We start from the raw sequence: 13,038 nt of genomic DNA, 5'->3' as shown, positions 1-13,038 counted from the left end.
CTCGTCCCTGCCTCCCTAACCTGTTCTTCCTCCCACCTATCCCCTCCTCCCACCTCAAGCCGCACCTCCATCTCCTACCGACCAACCTCATCCCGCCCCCTTGACCTGTCCGTCCTCCCTGGACTGACCTATCCCCTTCCTAACTCCCTACCTACGCTCACCTTTACTGGCTCCATCCCCGCCTCTTCGACCTGTTTGTTTCCTCTCCACCTATCCTCTCCTCTATCCCTCTTCTATCCGCCTCCCACTCTCTCCCTATTTATTTCAAAACCCCCTTCCCCTCCCCCTTTTCTGATGAAGGGTCTAGGCCCGAAACATCAGCCTCTCTGCTCCTATGATGCTGCTTGGCCTGCTGTGTTCATCCAGCCCTGCACCTTGTTGTCTCACATTTTCATCTCTCTTCAGTTCCAAAGAAGAGTAATTTTTGACCTGAAAAATGAGCTCTATTTCTCTCTCTACAGATGCTGCCAGATCTGTTGAGTTTCTCTAGCACTTTCTGTTTTCATCCCACAATTTAGCCATCTTAAAAGTCAGCTAGTAATGCACACATTGCATCTTTTAAAATTATTTTTAAAATTACATAACCATAATGAGCAATTTTGATATGACTACACAATATTACTAGTAAAAATATTGTTTTGATTGAAAACCTACTCAGATGTAGTTTCTGTATAATCCGCTTTTAAAAGGATTAACGTACTTGGAATGCACTGACAATTTTAGTTTAATGTGGTCATATTTGCTGTAAAATCATCACAACTTCTGTAACTCAACTACCAGAATTTTGTTTTAGATATTGCATGTTCTAATTTGTTAACTTGTGTTTTGAGTTGTCATGCATTGTTAGTACCTTCACCTTCAAGAATTGGCATTCCAATGGGTCATGCATAATTTTCAAGCAATAGTTAAATGAGTATAACTTGTCAGGAAAAATGTGTTGGAGAATTGATTTGGCCCATTTATTATGTGTCAAATATATCAACTTATAGCAGTAAACTGTCATCTAATAGAATCCATACAGTGTGGCAACAGGACATTTGGCCCATCAAGTCCACACCAACCCTCCAAAAAGCATTCCACCCTGACCCATAACACTGCATTTCCCATGGCTAATCCACCCAGCCTGCACACTATGGGCAATTTAGCATGGCCAATCCACCTAACCTGCACATCTTTGGACTGTGGGAGGAAACACGGGCACCTGGAGAAAACCCACATAGTCAGAATGTACAAACTCAACACAGACAATCATCCGAGGCTGGAATTGAACCCAGGTTCCTGGTGCTGTGAAGCAGCAGTGCTAACCAGTCAGCCATCATGCCACTCAATGTTGGTCTAATGTTGTTAGAAGCTTCATTTTAATAGGACAATGAAGTTCCAATGATATTTAGACGTCAAGGCATTTTTCTCCCTGCATATCACAAACTTGTGATCAAGTTTCATGGTGTCAAGGTTTGCTATTCAATATATGGTAAATGATTTAAGGTTTGACTCAGTGGTAACAATTTCATCGTTGAGACACAGGCCTGAAATTTGAGCACGCAAACCAGGCTGATGCTTTGCTGCGGTACGGACAGAGTGCTGCACTATCAGAAAGACCAGCTTTAGATGATTCATTAAAACAGACCAGGTTTATCTTCCCAAAGAAAAGCAAGAGTGTTATCCCTTTTCCGCCACCACTAAAATAGGATTGTCCTGTCATTATGTCATGCTGCTTATCACAAGACAGATTTAACATCCAAAAATACAACATTCATTGAAAAGCAACTTGGAACATCCTAAAGTTCTGAAATGTAAATCTGTTGTAAGAAGCACTACTATAAGATTATTGGGAGAAAGTATGAAGCTTATGTATTTTTTATTATTGCCATTCCTGACAATTATCAAGAGCCTTTGTGGCAACAGCAGTGAAGACAACAGCCAGAAAAGCCTATTGGGAAAATAAGTTCAGCAGTAGGCCATTTATACCCTCATTCAATGAGCTCATGGCTGATCTGCAATTTGATTCCAGTTTTGCCCAGATCCCATAATATCTTTTACATAGCAAAATTTTATAAATATTAGTTTCAGAATTAACAACTGATTTATCATAATTTACTGTTTCTGGAAGTCCAAATTTGTGCTACGTTGCTGTATAGAGAAAAATTTTCCTGATTTCATTCAGGGAGTTCTGGCCCTACTTAAACAATTACCCTACCTGTTCTGCTTACATTTCGCTAACTTGTGGTTTCTTCCCATTTGCACTAGGCGTTATTTAGAAAAAGATTTGTTAGACTACGCCCTTGTCCTAGACTCTCCGGCTGGCAAAATTAGTTATTATATCTCCCCTATATGTGTCCCTTAATTTTTGAAAACATCAATCAACTCACTGTTTAGGTTTCTAAATTTCACGGTAGGCAGTCTAAGTTTTTTCAAGTTCTTTGTAGCTTAACCTTTGGCATTCCAGTATCATTTTAGGAAATTTAAGCAGGACATTATTTCCTTCCTAATTTGTGATGCTTAGAACTTGAAACTGGACGGATCACCAGGCATCGAACTAGGCGCCGGAAAAGACAATAGCAGAAACAGTCCTGTCGACCCTGCAAAGACCTCCTCACTAACATCTGGAGGCTACTGCCAAAATTGGGAGAGCTGTCTCACAGGCTAGTCAAGCAACAGCCTGACATAGTTATACTCACAGGATCATATCTTACAGACAATGTAATAGACACCACCATCACCATACCTGGATATATTCTATCTCACCGGCAGGACAGACCCAGCAAAGGTGGTGGCACAGTGGTATACAGTCAGGAGGGAGTTGCTCTGGGAGTCCTCAACATTGACTCCAGACCTCGTGAAGTCTCGTAGCTTCAGGTCAAACATGGACAAGGAAGCCTCCTGCTGATTACCACGTACTAACCTCCCTCAGCTGATGAATCAGTACTCCTCCATGTTGAACAACACTTGGAGGAAACACTGAGGATGGCAAGGGCGCAAAATGTACTCTGGGCATGGGATTTGCAATGTCCACCACCAAGAGTGGCTTGGCAGCAGCACTACTGATCAAGCTGGTTGGGTCCTAAAAGACATAGTTGCTGGACTGGGTCTGCAGCAGGTAGTGAGGGAACCAGCAAGACACAAAAATATACTTGTCCTCATCCTTACCAATCTGCCAGCTGCAGATGCATGTGTCCATGACAGTATTGATAAGAGTGACCACCGCACAGTCCTTGTGGAGACAAAGTCCTGCCTTCATATTGAAAATAACCTCCATCATGTTATGTGGCACTATCACTGTGTTAAATGGGACAGACCTCGAACAGATCTAGCAACTCAAGACTGGGCACCTATGAGGTGTTGTGGGCCATCAACAGAAGCAGAACTGTATTCCAGCACAATCTGTAACCTCATGGCCTGGCATATCCCCCACTCAACCATTACCATTAAGCCAGGCGATCAACCCTGGTTCAATGGAGAGTGTAGGAGGGCATGCCAGGAGTAGCACCAGGTATACGTGAAGATGAGGTGTCAACCTGGTGAAGCCACCAAACTGGACTACTTGCACGCCAAACAACATAAGCAGCAAGTGATTGACAGAGCTAAGTGATAACACAACCAACAGATCAGTTTTAACCTCTCCAGACCTGCAACATTTAGTTGTGAATGGTGCTGGACAATTCAACAAATCACTGGAGGAAGATGCTCCACAAATATTCCCATCCTCAACGATGGAAGAGCCCAGCATATCAGTGTAAAAGTTAAGGCTGGAGCTTTTGCAGCAATCTTCAGCCAGATGTGCCAAGTGGATGATCCATCTCGGCCTCCTTCAGTACTTGTCAGCATTACAAATACCAGTCTTCTGCCAATTCGATTCACTCCAGGTGACATCAAGAAACGTTTGGAGACACTAGACACTGCAAAGGCTATGGGCCCTGACAACATTCCGGCAATTGTCCTGAAGACTTGTGCTCCAGAACTTGCTGCTCCCCTAGCCAAGCTGTTCCAGTACAGTTACAACACTAGCATCTACCCGGTTGTGTAGAAAACTGCCTAAGTATGTCTTGTACATAAAAAGCAGGACAAATCCAACCCGGCCAATTACAGCCCCATCAGTCTGCTTTCGATCATCAGTAAAGTGATGGAAGGTGTAATCAACAGTGCTATCAAGTAGCACCTGCTCAGCAATAACCTGCTCAGTGACGCCCAGTTTGGGTTCTACCAGGGCCACTCAGCTCCTGACTTCATTACAGCCTTGGTTCAAATATAGACAAAACAGCTGAATTCCAGAGGTGAAATGAGAGTGACAGCCCTTGACATCAGGGCTGCATTCGACCGAGTATAGCATCATGGAGCCTTAGCTGGAATCAATGGATATCAGGGGGAAAACTCTCCAGTGGTTAGAGTCATACCTGGCACATAGGAAGATGGACGTGGTTGTTGAAGGTCAATCATCTCAGCTCCAGGACATTTCTGCAGGAGTTCCTCCGGGTAGTGTCCTCGGCCCAACCATCTTCAGCTGCTTCATCAATGACCTTCCTTCCACCGTAATGTCAGAGGTGGGGATGTTTGCTGATGATTGCACAATGTGCAGCACCATATGTGACACCTCAGACACTGAAGCAATCTGAGTCCAAATGCAACAAGATCTGGACAATATTCAAGCTTGGGCTGACAAGTGGCAAGTAACATTTGTGCCACCCAAATGCCAGGCTATGACCATCACCAGAAAGAGACAATTTACCCACTGCCCCTTGACATTCAATGGCGTTACCATCGCTGAATCCCCCACTAACAACTGCTGGGAGTTATCATTGATCAGAAACTCAACTGGACTCACCACATAAATGCAGTGACTACAACAGCAGATCAGAGGCTAGGGATACTGCGGCGAGCAACTCACCACCTGAGTGGCTGTGGCCCATAGTAAAGCTCAATGTCTCTGAGCTGGAGTGGTTCAATATGCAGCTATCTCCTGCAGATGTGGTCAGTTGGGACAGCCTCAGTGTCCACAAACTCCACAACCTACAGCCCAAACATACTAACTGCTCTGTCATTTCTCGCAATTAATATAAGTAACTTTGACTATCTAGTTTTTAATTCATTTCAACTGTTTTCTTTCTCAACACAGAACATGCACTAAGCAGTGAACAGAATTTTTGAGTACTTAGTGTTTCAAGCTTTGACTATAAGTATCGGAGGTAAAAATTAAAAAGAACTTCCTGACCACACTGCATCAAATACCTGAGTAAGGATGTTATGCTTTAGTTTTGCAGTGCATCGGTGACCCACATCTCTAAAACTGTGTGCAGTTTTGTCTCCTATTTAAGGAAGGATGTAAATGTGTTGGAGGCGATTGAGAAGTTTACTTGATTGATTGCTGTAATAATTGGGTTGTCCCTTGAAGACAGGTTGAACAGACTGAGATTGTTTCCACAGGAGATTAGAAGAATGATGGGTGACCTGATTGATCCTGTATAGGATTCTGAACAGTTTTCACAAGGTGGATGTGGAAAGGATGTTTCTTCTAGTGAGTGAATCCAGAACAAGGGAGCACTGTTTGAAAATTAAGGTCAACTTAGGACGGAGATGAGGAGAATTGTCTTCTCCAAAGGGTTGTGCGACTTTAGAACTCTTTTCCTCAGAAGGTGGTGGAGATGGGTTCATTAACTATTTTTAAGACAGCGGTAGCTAGGTACCTATTAAGCAAGGAAATCCAAAGTTATCGGGGTAGATAGAGATATGGAGTATGAAATACAAATCAGCCATGATGTTATTGAGTGGCAGATCAGGTTTGAGGGTCTGAATGGTTTACTTCTTTTCCAATTTCATACGTTCAGTACACTGTCAATGCTCTACTCTTCGTGACCACTATAGTGTGACCACTTTCCTGCATATTCTCTACATCCAGCATTCTGTTTCCAAACAAATGTCATAACATACCTGACAGTGAATATGGGGAGCTGGTTCACATGGTAATCAACAGGGAACAACAATACTGAAAGAGTTTTTTAGTGCAGCCAACATGCATATAGTGTTGAAACAGCATTTCCAACTTTGTTTCCATCTTCTTTCAGCCTTGCTGGAATGCTTTCAAATGGGTTGAGTGCCCATTTGCCACTTCCTTTTTAGCCTACCGGCAGTACAACCTCCTTCTGCAATTATGGGGTTAGATGCTGAACTATTCTCTCATTTGACTTCTGGATGGATTTTCATTGGGTCTTCACTGTGAACTTCACTGGCACTGCAAAATTTTGTCCTAGTGCATATAAAACTCAATCTATGGAGATCTGTTTCTAACTTAAATCTTAAAATTCTCTCTGGATATGGTAAGGGGCAATGAGCAACAAATGCTTGTTCTTCTCTGGATTTGGGTTCAAAGTAAGCTCAGACTGATGAAATGAAAATCTCTTGCATTTGAGAGTCAACAACAAAAACTTTCTTTTTGATATGGTCCCTTTAATATAGCACCCATAACTAATAAAGTAAATGACCACAAAATTTGATGCTGAACATGAGATCTTAGGATAGTTGACTAAAGGTTTGGTCAAAAAAAAAGTTGTAGGGAGTCTCTTGAACGAAGAGGAACAAATAGAAATGGAAAGAAAAACAGAAATTTCTGTTGGAAAAGCTCAGCAGGTCTGGCAGCATCCATGGAGAGAAATCAGGGTCAATGTTTCGTGTCTGGTGACCATTCTTCAGAACTGATGGTAGCTAGGAAAACGTTGCATTTTATGCAGAAGATAGGAGAGGGGATAAGGAGTAAACAATAGGTACAGATAGAGCACAAAGAGAGAAAGAAGAACAGTTGGACAGACAAAAGGGTGGAGTTAGTGTGTGAATTCCTAAACTGAAGGTTCTGTATTCAATTTAATTCCTGGTGAACATAATTTTATAGCACAATATTGTCCAAAGATTGATGTTGCTGTAGTCTCTTTAAGTGTTCTCACAGATGGCTTTCAGATTAATTACAGCAATTATTCTTATTGCAATCAACTTTTCTTCTGGGGTGGGGAGGAATGAGATGTGCCTTCAACATAAATTAATAACTCAGAGGCGCTTGAGTTGCTTTCAAGTTCAATGATTACATATAAAGAAATGTATGGTATTGTAATCATTTTTGAAAATGCTGAAAATTTTAATTGTAAAATTTCATTTGTTACGTGTTTTACTTCATATTTCCTAAAGAAACAGTTGCCTTAGTATAGAGTTTCTTTTTGCTTTTGAGAAAGTTGAAGAGTTCACGTGTTGCCTTATTTTAGTATTTATATAAAGAAAAACAAAAGCTTTGCTGTTTGAAATAGTTTCCTTGGGGATAATTGTTGCAGTAAATTTTGACTTATAAATGAGCAACAGTGGGATGAAGGATACAAACCTGGTTTGCTCTCGAAATGACCAGTCTCGCCGCCAATAACCAAAAAATATAGATGTTCAGTTTAGCCAGAGGGGAGTCATCCTGAAATACATGCTCAGAGACTTCTCCACAGGCCATGTATACACTGCCACATAACGCTTCATTGTTGGACTTTGAGCTGACAGACTAATCACTGGGGAATCTCCATAACCTCTTTCCTTATGGTATTCAAGGTTTCTAATGAAAAATGTTCGTGGCACTTCAGATACAGATAACACTTTGTAATCTTAAAGTCTATTTTTTGGTCTTTATGTTATAAATTTTATTCTCCATACAAGTTCTCAGTTATCCGTAGAAGACCAAACAGAGTCAAAGTATTTTCAGAAAAATATTTACAGCAATTTGATTGGCTGTGATTTGCATTTTAATAGATTTTACTGATTTCACACATCATCTGTTGTTCGCCATTGGATTTTTTCCTAGCAGCTGTTCTTGCTTTTTGCACATTCTTTACTTTGTGATCTTGCTTGTTCTTTTCATAAAATAAATGCAATGATTTTGATTTACCTGAATGGTTACATGCAGACTGGCAATAGCAAGGAGGGGTTTCTAACAAATTCCATAGACAACATTTAACCATCAATTATTTCTGCAGGATAAATGGGTAAACATTGTGTTCTATACCGTGCCTGTTTTGAAATGACATTAGATTAGCAAAAGACCAGCAAATATTAGAAACTGACTGAACTTAAAGTGGTAATATTGTTTAATTGTTTTTTAAAACATTGATCAAGCTGAGCTTTAAGATATAAGCATTTTTGATGCTTGAGGGAATGAGGAGAGATTATCCGAAGAGAAGACCCATAGAATTTGCTAAAGACCCACTGATATAAACCCACTGAAAAATCTGATATAAAATATATATGTGGCAACAATATAGGTTTGTTCTTTTCCTGTCAGCAACCATCATTCCCCCCACCCACCAGTCTTCATTTATTGTAGTTGCCCGATTTGGCTCATGGGTAGTAAACTCACCATTGTGTTAGACGGTCAATGCTATTCAAAGACCTTCAGCATATATCCACACTGACACTTTCAACGCTATACTGAGGGAATGATGCACTGCAGGATGTGCTGTATTTTAGATAAGTCTTTAAACTGAGGTCACATTTGCACTTTCTGATGGAATTAAAAGTACTATTTGAAAAGGAAACAAAGTGTTCTCCCAGTTTCCTGAGCAACATTTATCCAACTCCCAAAACTGATGACCTTGTCATTTATTTAAGGCTGTTTGTAGGACCTTGCAGTATACTAATGTGTTGCTGTAATTTCCTGCAATGCAACAGTCACTGCACTTCAGAACTACTTATTTCAGTTGAAAAATGCTTTGAGATGCTTTAAACTTTTGAAAATGGTGTTGGTGGGGGTTATCATTGAATTCAAGGGTTTTTTTAATTATGTAGTCTGATGGGTCGTGATAGAGAAAGAGAATGAAATGGGATTAATGTATATAAATTTTATAAAACATGTACATCATGTTGAAATGGTATAGAAATTTTGAAATTTAAAATGTTAAGAGACCATTGGTTTTTATTCATATTCTAGAAAGACAATATTATTGACAATAATGGAGATATCATCTAAGATATGCTGTACTTAAACAGTGCCTCATAGTTTTTGATCTACAGCTAATATTTAATTACTAGGCAGTTGAAACAGGACTCTGCATATGCAATTTATTTTTGATCATTGCTCCTCCTTAACTGATAAATCTGATTGACTAAACTTCATTACTATATCATGTGCTTTGTTTAGCTGCTAATTTGCTCAATCATGGTCTGAACTCCACAGAGAATGCCTTAATCCTTATGTAACCGTTACACTCTTTCACTCTGGCTATTACCCTGGTATGGCCATTTCTGCACTCCCAAAATCCAGTAGAAACTAAATGAATGGAACTGTCTGCTATCAACTGCGAGGTTGGCTAGACAATTTAAAAAACTGTTGTGTCTTGATCTCATTTGTTAAAAATCATCATCCAGGAATGCAAGAATACTCTAAGAATAACTACTGAGCTCATGACTAAGGAGCTGTCATAGTGACATCAGATCACATGCAACTGGAGACAGAGTCTTCTACGGTTCCAGCAGATATCCTCTCTTTAAAACTACTGTAATTAATTGTTTAATGACGCTTATTTATATTCGCCAGTGACTAGCTTCTTGTAGCATTGCCAATTCACACAAAATTAAGTGAGATCTGTTATTTCACTTAATTTTGTCAAAGTATATTAAATGAAGGTGAAGATCGGGAGACAGAACAGTAGAACTGATATTTTGTTCCATATTTACTGGGTTGTATTTGATCCTGTCTTGAACACTGGAGGATCTTCATTTTGGTACAATAATATTAGGTGTTATTTCTGAGGATGCTCAATCACAGAAAATGGGCTCACCATTACAGTAAATGTTCAGTTCTATAAGGCAATATAAACAATCAAAACTTTTTTTCATAAACTAATGGTGGCAGAATTTGTAAAGAGTCTTTTTCTCTGTCTTTTTCTAGGCAGCACAGGAGGGGTCAACACAACGGCCCACACCGACACGCATCCCCATGTCAAAAGGTATGAAAGCAGGAAAACCAGGAGTGCAAGCCATTGGAGCAGGAGGTGTGGCAAAATATGAATCTCGTACTGAGAGCCAGTTAATGAGAATTGAACTGAAGAAGTCTCCTGTCAGCAGTCCGATCTCTCAGGCTGGGGGGAAGGGCTGAGGATGGAGATCATGGGGTAGGTGGATGTGTTACTGTTACAATAGATATCACCCTATCTGGGCAGACTTCCTTATCACATAGTAACTCAATAAATGAACTCCTCCCTTATAATATAGTAACAGGTCCTTTTTTTAAACTGGTCATTAAAACTACCAACATTTTAGCACTGATAACTGCTGTATCTCAAAGGTAAGATTCACTTTTGAGTACATGCACACTTGTGAAGACAAGTTAACCAATTAACAAAGGGTTAAATTATTAATTTGACATATTACTTGGGCATTGGCAAGAAAAACAACAAGCTCCTATTTGTAGAGATTGGGAAAAGTTCCAGTCACTTAGTTTTGATTTCAAGTGAAGCTTGCATAACAACATATCTAATGGTTTGGATAAATAGTTTTCATATCTTCCCTTTAAAATAATACGGAAAAATAGTTGAAGAATTTGCAAGCTGAATAACTGACTGAAAGGCATGACATGAACATTGATCATTTTTAAACTAGCTGATGTATGATTGTAGTTCTGGTTGGTAGAGGATTTTATCATTTCCTGCAAGCAATAAAAGGGTGCTGGCACAGAGGGAGAGCTAACCACACTCACCAAATGGGAGTTTCAAACTGATTTTAGAAAACATAATTTCCACAAATATTTTCAGGTGCATTAGCATTGTCAGAGATATTAAATTAATACAAATTTAGGCTCAGCTTTGAGCACTTTCTAACATGTAAATTTCTAGTTGATGTGAAATGTTCACTAATCTAGATCACATCTTCAGTCATAACATAAGTGGACATAAATAAAGAAGAATTTGCAAAATATTGCTAATTTCTAATAGTTTTACTACTTTATGACACTATGGTGTGTTCTGTCAGTTTGAGGTTACAGGTTTAAGATTTTCTGTGACAAGAAATAATGAAGTATTGCTCTTGTAAACTGTTAACTATCTTCCATATAAAGTTATTGTCAATAGTAATTAATGGTAATGTTTGTGATTGGGCATGTTAAGCATATATAGTATGTGTACACCCTACCCTAGCTTATTCACGTATGTGCTTTACAACTACTTTTGGTGTACTGAATGTTTTAAAGGTGTCTGTGGCTCTTTTATTCAAACAGGGCTGTTCTGTCACACCTTGGAACTTCCTTTTTGAAGGCAACTATATAAGCCGAGATATTTTGATGGCGGATAGTTGTAGGAGCAACAGTGGCTAACGTTGCGCATCAGGGCTGTGCGGAATTCCTGACTCTGTGGGAATTGCCTAGGAAGTGGAGATTGGTGATGGGCAATTCCCCCACATTTGGAAGCTTTTGAAAAAGCCCCATAAATTTGGAGAATTCAGAGGGTTCTAATGGCTGTAAGCTTAATAGTTATGCAGGAAAAGTTAGAGGATTAAAAACTTATACTAACAGTTGGGTAGTTATTAAACCAAACCCCGAACCACCACTGACATCCCACCCAACTACAACCCCCAATCCCTGACATCACTCTGTCCCTAACCTCCCTGACTGGACAGCCACCTTCCCTGGTCTAACCTAATTTCCTCCCTTATGTCAGGACCTGACCCAACACTGACCATCACCTTCCCAAATTCCAAGTAACAGTACCAATCGAATGCCACCCCTCACCAAACTCCTCCCCCCAACACCCATCCTCTACGCAACCTGACACGTCCAGAGCCACCCCAAGTGCTCATAGACTTACCTGGATCCTATGCAGCCCACTCATTTAGCACCCTACCACCTAATCCACCTAATACCATTACCGCTCCCCATTAACATTTCATACCGACCCTTTCAAAGTAGCCATCCAAGTACCTACTGGACACTTAAACCACATAATACAGCACTCAGTGCTTTAAAAGGGATCACAGTTTCTACAAAGATCTTCTTAGCAGCTGGAGCCATGGATTCCTGGACAGATTTATAACAGAAATACCCCAGAACATAGAACAGGCCCTTTGGCCCACCATGTCTGTGCTGACCATAATGCCATTCTAAACTAATCTCATCTACTTGCACATGATTCAAATCCCTCAATTCCCTCTCTGTTCATGTGTCTATCTAAATACTTTTTAAACATCGCTATTGTCTCTGCTTCTACCACCTTCCCTGGCAGCATGTTCCAGGCACCTACCATCCTCAGTGTAAAAACCTTGTCTTGCACATCTCCTTTAAATTTTTCCCCTCTCACCTTAAACCTATGACGCTCATATTTGACACTTACACCCTGAAAGAAAAATTCCAACTATACATCCTATTTATGCCTCTCATAATTTTATATACTCCTATCAGGTCATGCCTCAGCTCCAATGCTCTAGCAAAAACAATCCAAGTTTGTCCAACCACTCCTTATAGCTAATACACTCCAATCCAGGCAACATCCTGGTAAAGAGATAGTAGGAACTGCAGATGCTGGAGAATCAGAGATAACCAGGTGTAGAGCTGGATGAACACAGCAGGCCAAGCAGCATCAGAGGAGCAGGAAGGCTGACGTTTCGGGCCTACACCCTTCTTCAGAAATGGGGGAGGGGACAGCGGTTCTGAAATAAATAGGGAGAGAGGGGGAGGCGGATAGAAGATGGATAGAGGAGAAGATAGGTGGAGAGGAGACAGATAGGTCAAAGAGGCGGGGATGGAGCCAGTAAAGGTGAGTGTAGGTGGGGAGTTAGGGAGGAGATAGGTCAGTCCAGGGAGGACGGACAGGTCAAGGGGGCGGGAAGAGGTTGGTAGGTAGGAGATGGGGGTGGGGCTTGAGGTGGGAGGAGGGGATAGGTGGGAGGAAGGACAGGTTAGGGAGGCGGGGACGAGCTGGGCTGGTTTTGGGATGCGGTAGCGGGAGGGGAGATTTTGAAGCTTGTGAAGTCCACATTGATACCATTAGGCTGCAGGGTTCCCAAGCGGAATATGAGTTGCTGTTCCTGCAACCTTCGGGT

The 13,038-nt window shown here is 40.8% G+C and overlaps 1 protein-coding gene across 1 annotated transcript in view; it reads left to right on the top strand.

The window, feature by feature from the left end:
• The window catches only part of LOC109929780 (filamin-A-interacting protein 1-like), a 393,800-nt gene extending 383,685 nt beyond the window's left edge, over positions 1-10,115 (top strand). Inside the window, exon 6 of the mRNA XM_048600953.1 lies at positions 9,899-10,115. Coding sequence (XP_048456910.1) covers positions 9,899-10,105 — 207 coding nt within the window. The 3' untranslated portion in view covers positions 10,106-10,115. The remainder of the gene's footprint in view (positions 1-9,898) is intronic.
• Positions 10,116-13,038: the final 2,923 nt, after the last annotated feature.

Source organism: Rhincodon typus, chromosome 9 (genome assembly GCF_021869965.1).
Source record: "Rhincodon typus isolate 14 chromosome 9, sRhiTyp1.1, whole genome shotgun sequence".
Lineage (NCBI taxonomy): Eukaryota > Metazoa > Chordata > Chondrichthyes > Orectolobiformes > Rhincodontidae > Rhincodon > Rhincodon typus.
This window is presented reverse-complemented; position numbering and strand designations above follow the sequence as displayed.